The following is a 24,630-nucleotide window of genomic DNA, read 5'->3' as shown; positions in this document are numbered from 1 at the left end:
AAAAAGGCAAACCTAAAATTTTGTCTGTATAATCCCTCAATATGCTAAATTTAGATGAAAATCTAGGTTTTCTGTACTTACTAGTTCATTTGAAAACTAATAGAATCCAGATACTGTAGATATAGTTAAAAAGTATATTTTATGCGCACGTCAATAAAAAAACAATAAAAGTTTGTATGGTTTAAATTTTATCTATATTTGCCTGCCCCACTGTGCCCCACCCCGCTTCTATCTGTCTTTTCACTGACGAGCTGTCGTATAATGAGAAAAATACTAATATTGACGGGATTATTGTTGTTTTTATTGGTAAAGTGAAGGACATATATTTCCACAATGGATAAATGTGGGATCTGTTTAAAACCCACAGTTGTGAGTACCATTTTATATTATTATCATGAAAATTCAGCACAATTCGCATAGTATATTTTTGTTTTCTTTTTAGATATAGTTACAAAAATAACATCTGAAATCAGAATTCCAGTTTTAAAGACATAGGTGTTGTTTTATCGTTCTTAGCTTTCATTTCTATTTAACTACGATCTAAAAATGTAGCACCTTCCTGCAGTTGTAATAAAAAACCTGCATTCGAAACCTGCCCGCGGTATTTTTTTTACTTCCCTCGACCGTCGCTCTGTTTTTTTTACGTCTGGCTCTGCGTCGTATAAAAAACATTTGTGTTTATTTTTTTCTGTTCGGCAATACTGAGTGCTAGCTTTCTGTTTTTCGATATCTCATCGTTATACTGTTATAAATTGAAATGGTTGTTTTATTATTTACATAAAAATAGCGAATGCCGGGTTCGCTGGTTTTGTTACTTTTTAATTATTTTCTTTAAATTGTGCACAATAAGTACTAGATTGTAAATGTTTATATATAAAAAATTTGAAATATATTTTTTCGATATATATATTTTTTATATTTAATATTGTTTTAAATCTTTTTTTAGACATTATTTGAGACAGGGAAAGATGGTGTATATGCTTGTTTTAAATGTCAGCCTTTGGTACCAGAAATAACAATAGATGATACAAATCCTGAAAATTCAGAGCAACAATCAGAATCTCAAACAAACGAAGAAGTAAGTACACTTTTTCACATTTATGAAAAAAATAAAATGAAAAGCAGTACGGCTAATGCTTTTAATATTGAATAAAAGACATAAGAAGTTCTACTTACTTTACTACTGCCACTATTGAACTGAATAACTTTTGAGATATTGCAATATAGCATTGTTGAGTAGCAGACCTCAATCTAGTACTAGGTCTTGTTACCAGAGCAAAGAAAAATAAATAATTAATAATTCATTCTCCCTAGTGGAAATCAAACCATTTAACATTGCATTTATGTCATATTATTACTGATTATTTATTTTGAAGGAAGGTGAAGGCAGCTTGTATTGTGGTATTTGCAATAAGACATTCAGCAAAAGTATGCAGTTGCAAAATCATATGAGAAATCATCGTGCAGAGAGAAGATTTGTATGCACTTATTGTAATAAAGGTTTGTTTTTTTTAATAACAATTATCAAAACTATTGGACAATATTCAAATATCATACAATAGATAGACAATAGAGTATCTCAATTGTCACACACATTAAATAAAAAAAAAATATAAGTTATAATATTTTCATTCAATATGTATAACAATGGAGGCCAGTTGTGGTGCAGGGGTAAGTGTGTGACTGTATGCAGCAGATTGTAGGTTCGATTTTCACTTGTAGGAACAAAATATTTAATATTTTAATTTCATTGCTCTCGTCAATGCCGCCATAATTCAGGGAAACGTGGGAAATGGAGTGCTCCCTATTAAGTCGCTTTCGTTCCCCACTTTCCGCTGAATTCTTGAGGTATCGGCAATTTTAATGATGACATCTTCTTTCAGCATTTTCCCAATCGAACAATCTACGCGCGCATCTTCGCATACACACCAATGAGCGCCCGTACAAATGTCAAGAGTGTGGAAAGGCCTTCACTCAGGTAATGCTGCATTTATTTTTCACTTTATTTCGTATTCTCCATCTAGTAGTGTAAGTAGAGGGAGCTAGTGTTAACATACGACAAGGATAAAGAGATATTGTAAAGTGGGGGAACTCCACACAACGCTTTCTCTTGTTATTAGAGCTTCATAGTGTAATTATTCCCCTGCATAGGAATCGTACCCACAACCATCAGTCACGTTTACAGTTAGATTTTATATGGTACAAAGTAAAAAAGCGTGGCGTGCAGTTCCACCACGCAACACGCAAATGCCTTGAAAATTCCGCAGTAAGTGTGAAATGAGGTGGCTTAACCCTCGGTTCCTCTCCACTGCTTTATGTAGGATACAGTGTGAAGCTGAAAAATAAAATGAAAAGACAATTTTTTGTACTATTTCAATATTTTGTTTAATATTAATTTTTTGATTATGTTTATAGGTAACAAATTTAAACAACCATGTGCGTCTGCATACCGGTGAGAGGCCTTTTGTGTGTCAGGAGCCCGGATGTGATAAAGCATATGCTCAGGTGAGATCTCGTATATTTATGTGAGAGATTGATAAATATCCCCACAGTTATTTTTCTTATACATCTTCCTTCCACAGACAGGAATCAGTTACTGTTTTATTATGTGTATGGATATTTAATAATTATTGCAATTATATCATTTTAAAATATTTATTAATATACAATTTTTATTAATAATATTACAATATTTACTTACAAACTTAAATTTCAGGTAACGAATTTGAACCAACATCGCAAAAGGCATATGACAGGGCGACCCATGGAGCAAGCTTATGACTGCACAGTGTGTGGTGAACGGTTTTCTCAACGCAACCATATGTATTTGCACAGGTATTAAATAATTCTTCCAATAACTTACATGGGAGTGAAAGGAATAGATACTGAGGTCCTCTACCCATAGACAATAGTCGGTCCTTCGATCGTGTTTACACCCTGTATATATCACTCACTACCATATGTTTGACAAATATACACTTGTATGAAATGTTAAATACAAGTTGATATAGCGTCAAATCTTTCCGTAGCCTTAAACCATTAAGCATATTCTAAATATTTTAAAATGTATATATTCTTTGCCTTTTATTAATTAATATTTTAAATATTTCTTGCATTGCAGACGGGAAGTCCACGACTTAAAGAGTCCGACTCGCAGCACTCGCAGCGAGCGCCGCCTGCGCGCCGCCTCGCACGAGGTCAAGGAGCAGGACAAGAGTGCGTTACACGGTACTTGTTGGTCCTATTTCATTTACTTTTGATATTTAATATTTCTCTATTTAATATTTATATACTTATTATTTTTGTAGGTTATATGTTTCATTTGATATCGGAACAAAGCGCGGTGATGACGTCCGCTCAACGCGCAATACCTTCAAAATTCGGTGGAAAGTGAAGAACGGTAGTGTCTTAATGAGAACGGAGTGAGCTTTTAATAGAAATATTAATAAACAAATTAAAAACTAAAGATTCAGTCAATAGTAAAACAGTTGTATAAAATAACTGTTAGCAAATTTGTCGAAACTAAATATTTTAAATTGACATAACTTTTTTATTTATGAACGGATTGTAATAAAATAAACCCTATATGTTTTCGGAAGCTTGCCAGAACCACGGACGGCGGATATTGTTCTTTATTGACGGTATAATTTATTGTGGACAGAAATATAACGTGCGACAGTAATGGGGGTAGTCATAACAATGATACGCGTCATTTGTTTTCGCAGAGTGGGGCGTGTCGTGCGTGTTCTCTTCGTGCGGCGCGCGGCTGGCGTCGGCGCGCGAGCACACCGAGCACCTGCTGCGCGCGCACCAGCTGCGCGTGCTGGCTGCGCAACACAGCGCCGCGCTGCGGCCTTCGCGCCGCGGCCGCCCGCCTAAGGTGCACACTTTGAACAGTCACTTCTAAGGTTTCTGACCAAACGTAGAGCTATCATTGTTTTTTTCTTTTCTTTTGTTAGGTTCACGCTGTATCGTATCGTATATAGCAGCTTAGGCGGAGAGTTCTTAGTGTTAAAACACTTTCTGCTGAATTTTCAAGCGTTGTATATTGAGAGGCGGAACTCAACGCCGCACTTTTGCTTTGGTACTAGAGTAAAGAAATGAAAATATTAAATATTTCATTTTTTGGATTGGGAATCGAATTCACAACCTGTCGGGTACACCCGCCTCTGTGCCACGGCTGGCTTCAAAATAAAATAATAAATAGAATGTCGAATTTAACATCCATTATTGAAGTGAAATATGTTTTCTCACAAAAGTTTATAAAGAATTCTAAAATTTATAATTTTTTTTGAGAACGAATCCTAATGTAATAAAATAAATATAGAATTTTATGTCGCACAATATTTACGCTGAACAAAAAATGCAATCTAATGTTCTGGTAACCTCCTCTCACTATTGTTATCAGTAAATAATATTTTTAATCATGATTTTTGTTCTTTAATTCGTTGGAAAGTGGGGATCAGGTAGAACTTATGTCCATATATAACAACTAATAAAACTAGGATTTAATTTTAAAACTAATATAAATCGATTATTATTTGTTTCAGATTCTTAAAGATCCTCTCGAGCTGTCCAGTACAGATTATGACGAAGTAAGCACTAGTATAATTATGTATAATATTATTAATATAGTATATAAAGAACAGAATATTAATAATATCATTTATTAAAAAAGAGGAGGGTACACACGATACTGAGGAAAACAAAAAACTTTCACTGATTAGTGAGGCATTGCGTGTTGAGTAGCGTTAAAATCTGGGGAAACAGGAAAAGGGAAGTGTTTTAAAATTAGGTTCTCAGGTACCTTCTGCCTACCCTGCTATGTGCAGAACACAGTGTGAAGCTAAAAAAGATGGCAAAGATATATGTTTTAAAATAAATTATTAAAACTTTATTTTTTAAGTCTTTTTATTATTTTAGTTGAATGTTCTGAACATTATAAATTTTAATACATATATATTTAAATTACAGGTCAAAATTATTAAAGAGGAGCCACAGTTCTTGCCTAAACTAAAAGTGCAGAGTTTGTTCCAGTGATAGAAGTATATAAGGACACTAAACCATACAATAAATTAAATAGTTTAGCAAGGTTTTATTATAAGCTTGTAACCAGGTTTCAATTAATCGATATGCGAATATCGAGTTTTCCCAATAATCGATTTTCTTAAGCAGTTAATCGAATACGTGTTCATATAAAAATAACGATACAGTAAACATTATATAATTTCATTAAAAATTCCAGATAAAAGTATTGGATTTTCGAATATCGATTTTTCTGTGAAATAATCGTTGCAAGTCTAGATTACTGTACTTAATTCGTATATTGTTCATATAATTCGGAAGATAATCATAATTTTAAGTATGTTCAAGAGATCTATAGATATATGGTTAACTTTTTATAAATAAGTGATACATGTAAGTGCAATTTACATTTTAAATATATAGATTAAATAATTAAGAAGTATAAGTTTAAAGTGAAGTTGTAAAGTTTATTATAGTTTATAACATTTAGCCATTAATGTCTTTGGCGACCAAAATTTTATCCAAAAAAAAACGTTGAAATTATTTGAAATTCGAATGTTTCGTATTATTTTTTTTTAAATGAAATACATTTGTAGTGAATTTGTAATTTAAGCTGTCGCAATAAATTAAAATAGCTGAAGGGTTTGTATTGCCAGATTTTAATTATAGTTAAAGTTGATTAATTAATTAAAACATATTATATAGTATATACATTTTTCATATACATACCATAGAGTTATTTTGAATAGATTATTTAAGATATAATATCCATAGACCATTCAGAATTACAAATATAAAGATAAATTAATAATAATATTTTATTATTTTGACAGTTCTCCATAGATCCTGCGTTTTATTTACATTTTGATAATTTGAATATTTTCTCAATATATCTATTCTATGTTGTCCTTTAATTAAAATGAAGCAACAATATTTACACAATAATGTATTGTTATACACTTGTATATATTTTATTTGTCTTGTTTCAAATTAAATTTTATTTTGTTTAAGCTTATTTTTTTTCTTCATTGTGTGATATTGTGAATTTGTATTTTTATTGTATAGAAATAGATTTTTTTTATGAAAGATAAAGATTGTCGTATTTAATACAATTATTAATTCTTTATAGAGATAAAAATTAATTCGTTTATAAAATACACTATCCACAATGTCACCTAAACCAAAATGGCTATCAATAATATCACATATATAAATTTACATATTTTAATGTACATGATATTTTCAAAAGCATTTTTTTAGAAAGTAGTGAAATTAATGAGTCGACGGCGTGTGACCTAATTAAATAAATAAATGTATTAAAAATAACCCATTTAATGTATTTTTATGCATTATTTTTAATTTTATAGTATTTCCTTCTTTACTAAATACAATATGTACTAAATACAATATGTATATTTGAATGTGCACAAAAAGGTTCTTTGTTTATAAAAACTAATTTTTAAGAAAATATAATGCAGTTAAAAAATAATTGTATATAGATTATAGAGTACAGTACGGTCGACGAGTTGTGGCCGCCCTGATGTTATGTGAATTAAATAATTAAAATTAAGATTTTTTTAAAATCAAATCTAGGCATTCATCTACAGCTAGCTTTGAGGCCACGGCTTGCCGACGGTACTGTAAATAGTACAATATCAATTAGGTCACTTAAACTAATATGTAGTAACATTTTTTAAATTAATTATAATTTTTATATAAAAAATCTTTTTAAGTCAAAATCATCGTAGGTTTTTTATTGCTAATTAGTGATAGTAATTTTTCCTGTGTATTTTTTATAATTTACTCATACTAAAAGTATTATAATGTTGATGGTTGTTGATAGTTGCTTTTGCAAGAGGTAAACGATTGAGATGTTTTTAGATTTTTTTCTATATGCTGCGAGTTAATTAAATAATTTGTACAAATTATATAAATTTCTCGAGGCCTTCTTCGCGCTGCGGCACATCTATATGGTACATATGAATGCGGTACATCTAAACGCGACGGTTGTGGGTTCGACTCCTAGCCGAAGTAATGAGTTTTCTTGTTCTGGTAACAAGACATAACTGCGTTATTTAACAATTTTGATTTATTCTTTCTACATTATTTCATTAGTGCGTTGTGATTTTTTACATTAGTTGTGTTAAAATGTTTTTGTTTTTGTTTAAGGAATCCAACTTGTATATTCAGATTTGTGAAAAATCAAACGAATACGGCCAATTGCTATTTTTTAAGTGTAAAATTAATTTTTGAATTGATTAGGATAACATTTACGTTAAAAAAAATAGAACTGTCTTTATTTTATGAATTATTTAATTTTATTTTCTACCTCTTGTTTTATATAAAAAAAATAATAAGAAAGAATTAAATATTATATAGGCCATGTATAAATTACGTCACACGTTAAGGGGGTAAAAGGGGTCGACGAAGGGTGTCATTATTTGGGGAGGGGTCGTAAATTTCGTGACTTCTCATTTCGTAGTAGAAAAAAAAAACTCGAAATATGTTATTTGTGTTTTAAAAATTCATGGAATTCATATGACGTAATTTCTTCATGGTCCGCTAAATAACACTTTTAAATAATGTAATAATTTTATTAATTATTATGCCACAGCGATATTTCTCTTTTAGCTACATTCAATAAAATGTTCAGTGCTTCCATAGACAATATAAAAAACTGCCTTTTCACGTTTAGTTTCGAAATGGTGACGGAGCTGAGCCACAAAATAAAAAAATATATTAAGAAAATTATTAAATATTTAAAAGCAATAAATTGTAAATCAAAATATTACAATCATAATAGTATCATATAGTTAATAGATGTAATTTTACACTACTGAAGTTAGGTTTTTTGAACTTTAGTGGATCAGTCACTGGGGAAGGGAAAAAAAACCTAATGATTTTATGTTTTTTTTATCTGCTCATCGATCTACTGCTAACTTCAGCCCGGTCGTCGTTCTTCGACCGTATTGTAGCGTTCATTTTTATTTATTATTTGCAGTGTGACTTATACAGTGATAATAATAAACAATTTTATTTATACAACAGCATGCAGAATATATAGATATATTATTATTATTATGTGTATTGTATATTTCATTACTAAGACATTTATTAAACAAAAATGTAAGAATTCGATTAAGTATAATTTTTTGTCGTCAAATTCATTGTAATTGTTCATTATAAAAATAAATTGTAATTGTAGGTGAAACAAAATGTCACGACAGTAACATATTTAACTTTGTAACAAGCGTTTTGAGATATGGATTAATAGAAGGTAACTCGGTCATTTTAATGTCTAAATACACATTTGGTTATTTATTTATTATTGTATTTGTAACTTAAAAAAAAACTATGACTAATAGTGTTTTCGTTATATTTGCGTTTGTAAATAAAACTGTCAAAAATATATTTTTTATAAGTAAATTCAACGGCATATTTCAAAATTTTTATTTTAATTTTTAACAGCACATGATAGCACTTAAAAATATATATAATGTAAATTGTTTAAAAAATGATACTTTCATTAATGATAATGACATATCGATTTCTTTTCTCTAGTGCCTTCATTTATGTTCATTATAATATGTTTGAGGCCAGTCGTCACCAATGAGTGACTGTAAACACGACTGGTCGTGGGTTCGAGTGGGAGGCAGAGTGACTTAACTCTAGGTTCCCTCTGCTTACCCTGCTGTGTGCGGGATACAGCGTGAAGCTGATATATGTTTAATTATATAAGGCTTGTACTGTGTACGTCGCGAGTAGCCTCGTAGGTATTATAGTAGGTTAAGGTGCAAATGTTCCTAAGAGTGTCAGATTATCGAAACGGATTGTTGGTATGAAGCATTGTAAGTAGTGTATAGTGGATAATTTCAAACATTTCTAGCCTTGTCAAGCGCAACGGCGGAGATTTTTCTATTAACATACACTTATCTTAATAAATTATACAATTTTCAACTATGGTGTTGTTTTTTACTTTTCCTTTTTATTTAATTTGTCTTTACTGATTGCACGTTGGTTTGGATTCTCTTCCATGGATAATGTAAATATTCGTTCGTTATTTAAAAAATGAAGAACTGGTCATGTGTGACTAGGGCTCGTCCACCGAGGATTCCGCACTAATATCAGGATTGTAGGTCAATGGAAAGTACAAGTTATAAGGGTTGCCAAAATTAATACAAATTAATCATTTTGTATGGAATTAACTACAGTTAAAAGTTAGTATTTTTTTCTACGATACACCTATAAATTACGACTTTACAGATTTTGATAATTTGTATTGTCAGTTCTTACTTCAGGTCACGTCACACAGGTCTATGGGATAGTACCCTACTTGCATACTTATTTTGACTACGTAGCAAATTTCATACAAAATTAAGTCAAAACGTTCTTTCAATGCTCGAATCTTTTAATTGCGTTGACTTAGAAGCTTGATTTTTTCTTTACTCCAAGGGATCGTAGAGCCTAATATTTGTTATTAATTTCAGGTTATAACTTCTATTATATATACGATTTTGTGAAAAATTTACTGTCCATAGGTAAAGTATCAAAAGTGAAAAATTGCAAGTATCTTTTATTGCTATTTTAAAGTACGAACAAAAGTAGTTTTCGATTACATATACGTTTAAAAAAACGTATATGTAATATATATATATATATATATATATGTATATATATATATATGTATATACTATATATATATATATAGTTTCGGTTTGAAATAAAGCTATTATCTATATTTCTTAGTAGTTGTGAACAATTTATAAATTCATATAGCATACTAATCTTGATTTTTAATGAACCACAATTGTTAGACATTGTAATTTGGGATAGCTCCATATTCGCTTAGTGTAAGGATTTATCAAAATCGGCTTTACAATTAAAACTTAAACTTTACTATTAAAACTTAAACTTTACTGATAAAATTTAAACTTTACTATTAAAATTTAAACTTTACTATTAAAACTTAAACTTTACCATTAAAATTTAAACTTTACTATTAAAACGTAATCTCTCGTGTAACTTAAAACTCCCTTCAATTTTTTTATATTAATTATCATATTTCTTTTTTCGAGGCGCTCACGTCGCAGTGGGATACCTACAAGGTAATGAAAATAACTAATTCTCTTTAGTGGGATTCAAACCTACAATAATTGTATTTATAACAAGACTCTGTACTACTGCGCTACAATGGCCTCATTGATGGTAAGTTTATGCCTACAATACTACTAGGGAACCTATTACACTTTTATTTTACTTGTTTTGTACTCTATGGTAATTACAATAATTTAGAATTGTGGTACTACAATGTTTGAATACACATACTGTGCATTTTATTTTGTTTTGATATTAGATTATTGATAATATTAATAATAGCGTCTGCATTAATTATAGTCACCGCATAGTTCAAAAATATACGTGTGTTTACACGTGTTGAAATAATTTCTGTCTTAATGTATAGATAATGAAATGTGTAATTATGATATTTCAAATAGGATTCATTAGAAATAAAATTATATACAAAAATAATATACACTACTATTAATCTATCTACTATTTAAATAAAGGTTCAATATAATAGAAATAGGTTCAAAGAATATAGGTTCGATATAAAAGATATAATATATCTACTATTTAAATAAAGGTTCTTTGAGCTGTAGCGGGATTAGAACCCGCGCCTCTTGGAAATCTTAAAAATATTTTCGAAAACATTAACATGAACCATTTATATGAAGTATAAGTTTATTATAAGAAGGTGATTTAATAGAAAATAAGAGGATATAATTTTCATTTTTTATGTGTGTACGAAAAAACAGAATATTCAACGAAAATCATATAAAATGCTATAGACCAATTACCATTTCCTTTATTAGATGACTGATGCTGGATAAAGTATTTCTTTATAATAAAACATTTGTTTTGTGGCAACAAAAGCAGTATTTAGTAAAGAAACCAATTATTCTTAAAATATAAATTAAAATAAATATATATCCTTTTCTCGAGTGGGGATCGAACCCATAACCAGTCGATTTTGCTACACACCGTGCCCCTGCGCCACGACTGGCCTCTACATTATATGCAATCGAAATATAATTATACTCATTATCCTGCACTATGAAGAAATATTAAGGTTGATTATAGCGGCATTTATCGTCATTTCTGTGTAGCCGCCCACTGGTACGGCACCATCATATTTTTTTATTGAAATCTATACTCATGAAAATAATTTGAGACTTTCGTGGCGCAGCGGCACTAGGGTGTGACTGTAACGCGACGGTTGCGGGTTCGATCCCAACTCGGGGAAGTGACATATTTATTTACGTTTATATTTCCATTTCTTCGCTCTGGTGTCGAGGCAAAGCACGGCGTTGAGTTCTGCCACTGAACACGCAATACCCCCAGAATTTGGCAGAAAGTGGGGAACGGAGTGTCTTAACACTAGGTTCCCTCTGCTTACCCTGCCATGTGCGGGACGTAGCGTGAAGCTATAAAAAAAAATGGCATTTTTTTTTGTAATATTGGAATGCTATTTGTTGTTTTTATCATATGAAGGTACAGTAATTGTATAAAAAATGGCATCACAACTAAGAAGATGTATTGTAGATGAAACAGTTCTTTTTGTAATGAGAATATCTCGATGGTTTGGACTTGCTCCGGTGCGTTTCACGAAATGTCGTGACAAAACATTTATGTATATTTCACGCACTTTCTTCATCTACGGACTGATTTTCGTCGTCGTCTTGGGTCGGTATAACTTTATTTTTCAAAAATTTTTATTATGGTTCTCTCTAGGAAATTGTGACATATACAGGTTGGAATTGTCAGCACCACTTTAAATGAAACCACAGTTTTAACTACTCTATAAAAGTCTAATATAATTCAGAAAAAAATAATTCCCAAAAATGAAAAAGTTATTTTTTCAAACAAAATAAGTAATAAAATTATCGTTTTAAAATAAAACACCATTTGTAAAGTATAACATAAACACGCACACACTTACCTGTCAAAGCGGCAACGTCGCACACGTATGTGTGCGTCACACGAAATACAGTATGGATAAAAATCGTGAAATGAAAAAAATCCTACGTCCAAACTGTTAAGGTACCTTGATTAATTTCTTGAGTTCTGGGTTTGAAATATTTTACCCTATATGCAGTTTCAGTAAAAGGAGCACTGCCTCTTCCACCTGTATAAGTTATACATGATGGAAAATCAATCCGTTTGTAAATCATTTTATACTGACCGCACACGTGGTATAATGTTACATTTCTCAAAAGAACTTGTTAAAATAGTTAATCGTTTGGGCTATGTCGATAACATTGGTTCTCTATCGGATAAATTCATTTTGAATTCGATCCTTCAGAGATACTCCAAGCATAGCACCTTAAATAGTACGCGAGGCGTATTTAAAGTACAGTCAGTGTCCACGTCTCGGCTCAAACCACGTCCTGCGATCACCAATAGGCGCGCATTAAATTTGAGTGATAATATTACTATTATGCAAAATTATCATATATAAATAAAACTAAATTATATATTTTTGTTAACAGATATTCTGCTGTTTTTTGCAACGTATTTTGACCAAAAGTCGCTTATTATAGATAAGTATCAAATAAAAAATATAGAAATTATTGGTATTGTTTTTAAAATATGCGATACTTTGTTGTCCACTGGCTTAGTTACTCTCGGTGTTATAAATGCAACAAGAAAGACAAAAACTTCAATGTACTGTGTTGAATCTGTGAGAAAGGTATACCGTGTCGAAACTATTCGTACCACAGCTTGCCCTTTGTAGCCTCCATCTCTGCATTTTTTTTGCATTGTTCACTCCGATAAAGTTCCGTACAAGATATAAGTGGGGGAGATCTTCATATTTTAAGTAACCTTCCTCCAGTATCATCGATGATGTGTTTATCTTCATTTCCTGCCAGTCACTCTTCTCTCCACTTGCTTAAATCACCTGATCACGTTTCTTTCGTTATCGCTAGTGTGTTTTATATAATAAATGTTTTATCAATGTGAGACATATAGAATAATATGAGAATGTGTTGAGATTTATTCTCAACGCATATTCTAATTCTGTGTAAATATTATTATATTTAAAATATAATAATATACGATATATTTAAACTTTCAGATAAAATGTAATATCCTTGGTGGCTCTCAGGATAATGTATTGAAATGGAAAATATTAAGTGTGACAGTGCTGTTCGTATTCGGCACATGGATGTTCAAAGCGGTTGACGTCTGGAGATACAGCGTGTGTAAGAAAACAGAAAACAAAATTCCAATTTTCATTACAATTAAAAAAATGTAGTATTTTAACTTTTTTAAAATTTAGTTACAGATTTAAATATAGATATGATTTTACTGATATTAACTGTATTATTTATGATGGAGTTGCAGTTCATAGTCATCGCTTTGTACATAAGGTCTGGATTTCAGGCAGTAAACGAGTGTCTGCGTAACGTAATTTGTTAGTATATTCAATATTACTTATAGATTTATTAATTTTTTCAAATTTATGTATAACTCTGGCCCGTGGTTTTATCGTCGCACAGAAACAAATATACATACATTCATACAAAGACTCGTAAATATATTATCCTTTTTATATTTAATAGTTGGTCTTAAAAGCACTTTCTGGACTATGCTTTTGTATTTTCAAAAACAAATCGAGCTCACATTTAATAATTTAAATATATATTTTTATGAAACTAATAGCAAATTTGGAACAAGAAAATTCTACAAATTATATGAAACCTGATTTTTTAAAAATACCTGTTAAGTCGATCAATGTAGCTATAGATCAACTTGGAATGACTGAACGATACCCAGGTTTGTTATTACTCATGTTAATTTTAATTCAAATATTTCTTTTTCTACGAAATTAGCATAATTTGAAATATATAATTATTTTACAGATATAGTTCTGGAAAAACGATTGGCATTGTCGCACAAAGTAAGAGAAATTAGCCAATCGTATGTCGGCGTCTGTAATGTTTTAAAGGAATTTAATGATTCTGAAAGTACAACTATATTTCTTCAACTCGTGAATTTAATGTTACACCTCATAATCACTGTTTTTAATTTTGTTGAAGCTGTGCACATACATGGAAACGGTAGGAATGGATATTTCTACAGTTTTTACTTTCTACTTTTCTTACATTTGTTAAGAATGACGTGTTTGCTTTGAAAATAAATCTATATAAATAAAATCGAAAGGTCGCTCATCACGAAATCTCAGAAACTACAAGTGCTAGGAATCTCAAATTTTGCATAGGAGTTACTTACAGGACGTAGGTGCTCGCTAAGATGGGAATTTGCAATATTCGACTTCTAAGGGGTTGTTTTTGGGTTTGAAAGTTTATATGAAACTTCGTTACTACAAATGCTAGGAGTCTCAAATTTTGTATGGACGTCACTTATAGGACGTAGGTAGTCATGGAGACAGAAACTAATAATAACGTAGTTTACGCAGGCGAAGCCGCGAGCGGGCCGCTAGTATTTAATATTTTCATTATCTCGCTCTGACAACGAGGCAAAGGGCGGAAACAAAGTGCCCTAAAAGTAGGTTTCCAGGTTGCCTCTCCCTAAGAGGTACTGTTAGCTATGCTATTCCATGTTTTTGCTACTATGAGATACATTGTGAGGCCTAAACAATATATTATTTGATAGATTATACATATTATATCATTTGTGTTTTTGCAGTCAATTCAAAATCAGGTTTACTGGCATTACAATGTACTTGGTTCGTTTATCATATTTTAAAAATGATATTGTTAGTAGAGCCTTGTTGTCGTACTGAAGAAGAGGTATGTTAAAAGAATTCTATTAAAAGAGAAAATAAAAAAAAAATCAAATCGGTTTCGCGCTTATCCCGCACACAGCACGGTAAGCAGAAGGAATAAATTGTTAGGATATTCCGCTTCCCAGTTCCCGGAGAATTCTGCGTGTTGAGTGGCGGAACTTACTTTGTCCGAAACAAAAGCGCGACCAGAGCGAAGAAATGAAAATATACATTTAAATAAATATTTAATTACGTCGAGTGAGGATTGAATGCACAACCAGTCGATTTTACAGTCACACTTTGTGCCCCTGCGCCATGACTGGCCTCAAAAAAAAAGTTTATAAATTAGTTTAGTATTTTTTGTTTGAAAAGTGATTTAATAGAGAATGATCTTACCTATGATTCAAGAAAATTTGTTTAGGTCTTTGAAAATCATCAGCACTTTTCTAGTTTTTTGGTTGATTACTAGGTAGCCAACACTCGTATCCTAGTTGGAAAATTGATGTGTCACATCACGACCGAAGCCGACCCTTTACAGGATGAAACAGAGGCTTTCTACAGCCATATCTTGCTAAACGTGGTATCAAATAAATATACAGTTTTTGGAATATTTTCATTGGGAAGGCCGCTGATATCGAAGGTTTACGGAACATTTTATTTCTGTTGAAAATGAAAAGAGCTTTAGTTTTTAAATATGTAATGATTTAATGCTGATCCTTTTTTAATAATGCTACCTGATTTATTACATACTAGCAACCCAAACACCTACCTAAATCTATTATTATATTATAGCCTAATTATACAAAATAATTATAATATAAATTGTATATTATTATTAATAGTAACATATACTGCAGTTATTACTGCAGTTATATGTTTCTATTATGTACATAATATCTATATATTATCGTAAAGTTTCATTTAAATCACACTCACAGACTTTGACATTTATAAGAGTTGTTTAGCTTCATGTTACAGCATATAGCGGAGTAGGCAGAGGCAACCCAGTGTTAAATTATTCAATTTCTCACTTTCCGCCGCATCCTGGAACCATTGCGTATTCAGTGGAGGAACTCAACGGAGCGTTTTGCCTCGACACCAGAGCGAAGAAATGGAAATATAAATATTTCACTTCCTCGAGTGGGGATCGAACCCACAACCGTCGCGTTACGGTCACATCCTTGTGCCGCTGCGTTACACTTGCTACTTGAGGCACTTGCCTCAAGTAGCCTCTATTAGTAAGGTAATATTGAGAAATGTTATTGTTTTTTTCTATTGTAAAACAAATATAGAATTAATAATTAGTGGAAAGATAATAAATAGAACTTGTTGATTTGGTGATCTTATTATCTTTTTATTACAGATTATTGGAGGTGCCACGACTATACTGGTGTTGCTGTTTTAAATCATCGTATTTATTATAGTGTCTGAAGTTATAGTACCTACAGTGTTTAGAATTTGTTGAAAATTTACACAGGCTTTATTGGAGAATTAATTCAAATTGCATATAAAGGATTTTCCAGAATGCGAAATAATATGAAACAGACAAAATCATTGTTGTACAATTTTGTAGAGTTCCTGCGCACCTTTTTCGTGTGATTTGATCGTAGCGGAATTTAAACTCATGACTCTTAGAAACTGTCAACACTTTGTGATCACTAAGCCATACGTTCTCGTATGTCAGTTTGGTAAATCTTAATTTCGTCACATTAATTTTGCTTACGAAACCCAATAAATAATTTTCACTTATAAAATATGTATTGTTGTGTGTGTGCATTTCAGAATTTTAAATATTGAATAAATAAAAATGAAACAAAAGTTGGTATGGTTTTCTTTTTTAATCCCCAGTTTATCTGAGAAATCATAGATCTTCAAGTACGCAAGTTAGCGATGACGAAAAATTAAAAGAAATATAAATTAATGTTTTCATATCAAAATAAAAACCGGACAGGTGCGAGTCGAACTCGCCCACTGATGGTTCCGTACAAAAATTGGACGTCTGAAGCCTTTTTCTAAAATTCAGGTTTAGCTTAGCCAGAGCCCTTACATCTGATACCTCACTAGCACTAGCGGCTTTAATATCAAATTTTGCCCGTCTTTTAAGGCTATTATTTTTTAGCTACCATCAACAGGTAGTACTAGTACTACCAAATTTTATAATTATAGGTCACCCGGAAGTACCCTATTAATTTTGATTTCCCTTATAGTGTCGAAATACGCTTTTTGCTATTTAAGGCTATTATTTTGTTTAATATTTAACCACAAATATGTAGGTTTAGTTGTCCCGAAGAAGAAAAGTTGTAAGATGTTGCGTTATAAGCGGCCATATCTTTTTTCTAAGTAAATATAGAAATATGTTTTTTTTTTTCAGGAAATCATGGGGCCGTAGATCTGAGTATATGGTTTTAATTTCAACTCGATATCTCCAAGCGTTGTTGTAGTTGTTCTTTATCTATGGCGTTCCGAGCGTGTCAGTTCAGCACTAATCCCTTCGCCAATGTCACGTTGAATGGAAAATCTCCAAACGTTACTGAGATAAAAGACCTTGACAGACAGACAGATATACAGACGGACAACAGAAATCTTTTTTCCTCAAAAAGTCATAGGGTGCAATTAAATGATTTATAGATAAAAATAATAATTTCATGAACTTTAATTACTGTTAGCCTATAGAAAGTAAATTCCATGTATACAATGTCACACCATGGTATTACACTTAATCGTCTGCTATTATAAAATGAAAAGTAACGATTATAAATCAATATCAGATATTTTTGTTACAAAGTATTTTATTAGTCACTCGCTTTATTCTACTATAAAATCTTCTGGGACTATGCACGCCTCTACGCTTGACTAATATTGATATGCTGATAGACATAGAACTCATCAATTTAGTAAGAAAATATTTCTTTTTCATTGCATATCGATATTATGAAATAAAATAAAGACTTCAGTTTTGAAAAATGAAAGTCATACTATTTTGAACGGTGAAATTACTAAGTTTCTCTAATTACTTCACAATATATTTTTAAAATCTATTCAAGCAGTTGTATGATATAACTTCATGTCAGCAGCACTTTTTTATTATATCTCTAATTTCTTAAATTTCTTTTTTATTATCTGTATAATGCAATATTTTTTAGTAAATAATAACTAGTCGCTTATACGCAGTATCCATTTTTAAAATGGCGGTTGGGAACCTAGAGATGATTTTGCGTATATCTCGATGGCACGGGATAGCGCCGTATTCCTCTCTGTCAACACTAGAAGTGTCTCATGGATATATGGTCTATGGGGCAGTGCTTGCTTTCATTTATAGTAAGTAAATTTAACAAATTAACGTTATTAATAATAATAATATATATATATTTTTTAATGTTATTGTCTTGCGAACTGTGTAATACAATTTAAGTAGCTTAGTTTCACTTTGTCCTATTATCATAAAACTTAGCAGTGTCAATGCAGTGATATGGTATATGGCACCAAAGAGCTGGTATTATGTTAGAGCCCGAAAGTGGATGAAATAGTTCTGGGAAGTCTTAGTTTAATTCAGTAATTCAATTTAATGTTTTTAATTTAAATTTTTCTTTCTATTTTTCTTTTAAAAGACCTGTGAAAGAAAGGGCCTGTGGGTCCCTGAAACGTCCACTGGTGAACTCAATAAGCTTGGGTTCGTTATATTCGTCCTCACAAATGGTTGATTGCACTTTAATACCACGTTCGTGTCTCTGTGGCCTGCTAAAGTTAGCAATTTAGTTTGAGTTGAATTCAACTCGACTTTATATCAATACGTATTATTAAAATGTATATGCATTTGTGGTGATGAAATATTTTTGCAGGTTGTGTATTTCTTATTGATATTATAAGAGGAATATATATATTATCCTTTATATATATATATTATCCTTTATATATATATATATATTATCCTTTATATATATATATTATCCTTTTTATATTTAATAGTTGGTCTTAAAAGCACTTTTTAGAGCCCGAAAGTGGATGAAATAGTTCTGGGAAGTCTTAGTTTAATTCAGTAATTCAATTTAATGTTTTTAATTTAAATTTTTCTTTCTATTTTTCTTTTAAAAGACCTGTGAAAGAAAGGGCCTGTGGGTCCCTGAAACGTCCACTGGTGAACTCAATAAGCTTGGGTTCGTTATATTCGTCCTCACAAATGGTTGATTGCACTTTAATACCACGTTCGTGTCTCTGTGGCCTGCTAAAGTTAGCAATTTAGTTTGAGTTGAATTCAACTCGACTTTATATCAATACGTATTATTAAAATGTATATGCATTTGTGGTGATGAAATATTTTTGCAGGTTGTGTATTTCTTATTGATATTATAAGAGGAATATATATATATTATCCTTTTTATATTTAATAGTTGGTCTTAAAAGCACTTTCTGGACTATGCTTTTGTATTTTCAAAAACAAATCGAGCTCATATTTAATAATTTAAATATATATTTTTATGAAACTAATAGCAAATTTGGAACAAGAAAATTCTACAAATTATATGAAACCTGATTTTTTAAAAATACCTGTTAAGTCGATCAATGTAGCTATAGATCAACTTGGAATGACTGAACGATACCCAGGTTTGTTATTACTCATGTTAATTTTAATTCAAATATTTCTTTTTCTACGAAATTAGCATAATTTGAAATATATAATTATTTTACAGATATAGTTCTGGAAAAACGATTGGCATTGTCGCACAAAGTAAGAGAAATTAGCCAATCGTATGTCGGCGTCTGTAATGTTTTAAAGGAATTTAATGATTCTGAAAGTACAACTATATTTCTTCAACTCGTGAATTTAATGTTACACCTCATAATCACTGTTTTTAATTTTGTTGAAGCTGTGCACATACATGGAAACGGTAGGAATGGATATTTCTACAGTTTTTACTTTCTACTTTTCTTACATTTGTTAAGAATGACGTGTTTGCTTTGAAAATAAATCTATATAAATAAAATCGAAAGGTCGCTCATCACGAAATCTCAGAAACTACAAGTGCTAGGAATCTCAAATTTTGCATAGGAGTTACTTACAGGACGTAGGTGCTCGCTAAGATGGGAATTTGCAATATTCGACTTCTAAGGGGTTGTTTTTGGGTTTGAAAGTTTATATGAAACTTCGTTACTACAAATGCTAGGAGTCTCAAATTTTGTATGGACGTCACTTATAGGACGTAGGTAGTCATGGAGACAGAAACTAATAATAACGTAGTTTACGCAGGCGAAGCCGCGAGCGGGCCGCTAGTATTTAATATTTTCATTATCTCGCTCTGACAACGAGGCAAAGGGCGGAAACAAAGTGCCCTAAAAGTAGGTTTCCAGGTTGCCTCTCCCTAAGAGGTACTGTTAGCTATGCTATTCCATGTTTTTGCTACTATGAGATACATTGTGAGGCCTAAACAATATATTATTTGATAGATTATACATATTATATCATTTGTGTTTTTGCAGTCAATTCAAAATCAGGTTTACTGGCATTACAATGTACTTGGTTCGTTTATCATATTTTAAAAATGATATTGTTAGTAGAGCCTTGTTGTCGTACTGAAGAAGAGGTATGTTAAAAGAATTCTATTAAAAGAGAAAATAAAAAAAAAATCAAATCGGTTTCGCGCTTATCCCGCACACAGCACGGTAAGCAGAAGGAATAAATTGTTAGGATATTCCGCTTCCCAGTTCCCGGAGAATTCTGCGTGTTGAGTGGCGGAACTTACTTTGTCCGAAACAAAAGCGCGACCAGAGCGAAGAAATGAAAATATACATTTAAATAAATATTTAATTACGTCGAGTGAGGATTGAATGCACAACCAGTCGATTTTACAGTCACACTTTGTGCCCCTGCGCCATGACTGGCCTCAAAAAAAAAGTTTATAAATTAGTTTAGTATTTTTTGTTTGAAAAGTGATTTAATAGAGAATGATCTTACCTATGATTCAAGAAAATTTGTTTAGGTCTTTGAAAATCATCAGCACTTTTCTAGTTTTTTGGTTGATTACTAGGTAGCCAACACTCGTATCCTAGTTGGAAAATTGATGTGTCACATCACGACCGAAGCCGACCCTTTACAGGATGAAACAGAGGCTTTCTACAGCCATATCTTGCTAAACGTGGTATCAAATAAATATACAGTTTTTGGAATATTTTCATTGGGAAGGCCGCTGATATCGAAGGTTTACGGAACATTTTATTTCTGTTGAAAATGAAAAGAGCTTTAGTTTTTAAATATGTAATGATTTAATGCTGATCCTTTTTTAATAATGCTACCAGATTTATTACATACTAGCAACCCAAACACCTACCTAAATCTATTATTATATTATAGCCTAATTATACAAAATAATTATAATATAAATTGTATATTATTATTAATAGTAACATATACTGCAGTTATTACTGCAGTTATATGTTTCTATTATGTACATAATATCTATATATTATCGTAAAGTTTCATTTAAATCACACTCACAGACTTTGACATTTATAAGAGTTGTTTAGCTTCATGTTACAGCATATAGCGGAGTAGGCAGAGGCAACCCAGTGTTAAATTATTCAATTTCTCACTTTCCGCCGCATCCTGGAACCATTGCGTATTCAGTGGAGGAACTCAACGGAGCGTTTTGCCTCGACACCAGAGCGAAGAAATGGAAATATAAATATTTCACTTCCTCGAGTGGGGATCGAACCCACAACCGTCGCGTTACGGTCACATCCTTGTGCCGCTGCGTTACACTTGCTACTTGAGGCACTTGCTACTTGAGGCACTTGCCTCAAGTAGCCTCTATTAGTAAGGTAATATTGAGAAATGTTATTGTTTTTTTCTATTGTAAAACAAATATAGAATTAATAATTAGTGGAAAGATAATAAATAGAACTTGTTGATTTGGTGATCTTATTATCTTTTTATTACAGATTATTGGAGGTGCCACGACTATACTGGTGTTGCTGTTTTAAATCATCGTATTTATTATAGTGTCTGAAGTTATAGTACCTACAGTGTTTAGAATTTGTTGAAAATTTACACAGGCTTTATTGGAGAATTAATTCAAATTGCATATAAAGGATTTTCCAGAATGCGAAATAATATGAAACAGACAAAATCATTGTTGTACAATTTTGTAGAGTTCCTGCGCACCTTTTTCGTGTGATTTGATCGTAGCGGAATTTAAACTCATGACTCTTAGAAACTGTCAACACTTTGTGATCACTAAGCCATACGTTCTCGTATGTCAGTTTGGTAAATCTTAATTTCGTCACATTAATTTTGCTTACGAAACCCAATAAATAATTTTCACTTATAAAATATGTATTGTTGTGTGTGTGCATTTCAGAATTTTAAATATTGAATAAATAAAAATGAAACAAAAGTTGGTATGGTTTTCTTTTTTAATCCCCAGTTTATCTGAGAAATCATAGATCTTCAAGTACGCAAGTTAGCGATGACGAAAAATTAAAAGAAATATAAATTAATGTTTTCATATCAAAATAAAAACCGGACAGGTGCGAGTCGAACTCGCCCACTGATGGTTCCGTACAAAAATTGGACGTCTGAAGCCTTTTTCTAAAATTCAGGTTTAGCTTAGCCAGAGCCCTTACATCTGATACCTCACTAGCACTAGCGGCTTTAATATCAAATTTTGCCCGTCTTTTAAGGCTATTATTTTTTAGCTACCATCAACAGGTAGTACTAGTACTACCAAATTTTATAATTATAGGTCACCCGGAAGTACCCTATTAATTTTGATTTCCCTTATAGTGTCGAAATACGCTTTTTGCTATTTAAGGCTATTATTTTGTTTAATATTTAACCACAAATATGTAGGTTTAGTTGTCCCGAAGAAGAAAAGTTGTAAGATGTTGCGTTATAAGCGGCCATATCTTTTTTCTAAGTAAATATAGAAATATGTTTTTTTTTTTCAGGAAATCATGGGGCCGTAGATCTGAGTATATGGTTTTAATTTCAACTCGATATCTCCAAGCGTTGTTGTAGTTGTTCTTTATCTATGGCGTTCCGAGCGTGTCAGTTCAGCACTAATCCCTTCGCCAATGTCACGTTGAATGGAAAATCTCCAAACGTTACTGAGATAAAAGACCTTGACAGACAGACAGATATACAGACGGACAACAGAAATCTTTTTTCCTCAAAAAGTCATAGGGTGCAATTAAATGATTTATAGATAAAAATAATAATTTCATGAACTTTAATTACTGTTAGCCTATAGAAAGTAAATTCCATGTATACAATGTCACACCATGGTATTACACTTAATCGTCTGCTATTATAAAATGAAAAGTAACGATTATAAATCAATATCAGATATTTTTGTTACAAAGTATTTTATTAGTCACTCGCTTTATTCTACTATAAAATCTTCTGGGACTATGCACGCCTCTACGCTTGACTAATATTGATATGCTGATAGACATAGAACTCATCAATTTAGTAAGAAAATATTTCTTTTTCATTGCATATCGATATTATGAAATAAAATAAAGACTTCAGTTTTGAAAAATGAAAGTCATACTATTTTGAACGGTGAAATTACTAAGTTTCTCTAATTACTTCACAATATATTTTTAAAATCTATTCAAGCAGTTGTATGATATAACTTCATGTCAGCAGCACTTTTTTATTATATCTCTAATTTCTTAAATTTCTTTTTTATTATCTGTATAATGCAATATTTTTTAGTAAATAATAACTAGTCGCTTATACGCAGTATCCATTTTTAAAATGGCGGTTGGGAACCTAGAGATGATTTTGCGTATATCTCGATGGCACGGGATAGCGCCGTATTCCTCTCTGTCAACACTAGAAGTGTCTCATGGATATATGGTCTATGGGGCAGTGCTTGCTTTCATTTATAGTAAGTAAATTTAACAAATTAACGTTATTAATAATAATAATATATATATATTTTTTAATGTTATTGTCTTGCGAACTGTGTAATACAATTTAAGTAGCTTAGTTTCACTTTGTCCTATTATCATAAAACTTAGCAGTGTCAATGCAGTGATATGGTATATGGCACCAAAGAGCTGGTATTATGTTAGAGCCCGAAAGTGGATGAAATAGTTCTGGGAAGTCTTAGTTTAATTCAGTAATTCAATTTAATGTTTTTAATTTAAATTTTTCTTTCTATTTTTCTTTTAAAAGACCTGTGAAAGAAAGGGCCTGTGGGTCCCTGAAACGTCCACTGGTGAACTCAATAAGCTTGGGTTCGTTATATTCGTCCTCACAAATGGTTGATTGCACTTTAATACCACGTTCGTGTCTCTGTGGCCTGCTAAAGTTAGCAATTTAGTTTGAGTTGAATTCAACTCGACTTTATATCAATACGTATTATTAAAATGTATATGCATTTGTGGTGATGAAATATTTTTGCAGGTTGTGTATTTCTTATTGATATTATAAGAGGAATATATACTGTTTGGTCTAATACTCATCTGGCATCGGCGGGGCAAGCCACTGTAATAGGCACAAGATTGCTCTGCCTACTTTTAACATCGCAGACAATGTTAAAGGCTCCACGTCGCCTGACACACGTTAAACAGAGTATCAAAAATCTTAATGAGGTATGTACGGGTGCCAGTTAGCACTGTCAAGAGGCTATCAATAGATTTATAGACCAAATTAATCATTTACATCATCATCATAATCATTATATAAATAGGCTTCAAAAGAAAAAAAAAATGAAAAGATTAATTTAATATAATGAAAAAAATTAAGCTTATAAGTTATAACCATCACCACCATGCGGCGCGCGCTGGCGCCAATGTCACTCGACTTTGGC

The 24,630-nt window shown here is 31.5% G+C and overlaps 1 protein-coding gene across 1 annotated transcript; it reads left to right on the top strand.

The window, feature by feature from the left end:
• The first annotated feature begins 78 nt into the window (after nt 1–78).
• Nucleotides 79–8,985, top strand: LOC146540380 (uncharacterized). Its single transcript, XM_085206633.1, has 10 exons — nt 79–369; nt 947–1,078; nt 1,377–1,500; nt 1,884–1,978; nt 2,416–2,505; nt 2,717–2,835; nt 3,122–3,228; nt 3,726–3,880; nt 4,551–4,595; nt 4,975–8,985. The coding sequence occupies exons 1-10, from the start codon at nt 334–336 to the stop codon at nt 5,038–5,040; spliced, it is 969 nt and encodes a 322-aa protein (XP_085062759.1). The 5' UTR covers nt 79–333; the 3' UTR covers nt 5,041–8,985.
• Nucleotides 8,986–24,630: the final 15,645 nt, after the last annotated feature.

The sequence above is a fragment of the Heliconius melpomene genome, chromosome 2, assembly GCF_056956725.1.
Source record: "Heliconius melpomene rosina isolate 202511_hmr_F chromosome 2, ASM5695672v1, whole genome shotgun sequence".
Taxonomy (NCBI): Eukaryota; Metazoa; Arthropoda; class Insecta; order Lepidoptera; family Nymphalidae; genus Heliconius; species Heliconius melpomene.
The sequence above is the reverse complement of the archived record's forward strand: the minus strand, read 5'-3'. Positions and strand labels throughout refer to the sequence as shown.

Coding starts and splice junctions, on each gene's coding strand:
- LOC146540380 (XM_085206633.1), top strand. CDS start 334: ATGGATAAATGTGGGATCTGTTTAAAACCCACAGTT. Junction 2,836..3,121: donor AACCATATGTATTTGCACAG/GTATTAAATAAT, acceptor CTTGCATTGCAG/ACGGGAAGTCCACGACTTAA. Junction 3,881..4,550: donor GCCGCGGCCGCCCGCCTAAG/GTGCACACTTTG, acceptor TATTTGTTTCAG/ATTCTTAAAGATCCTCTCGA.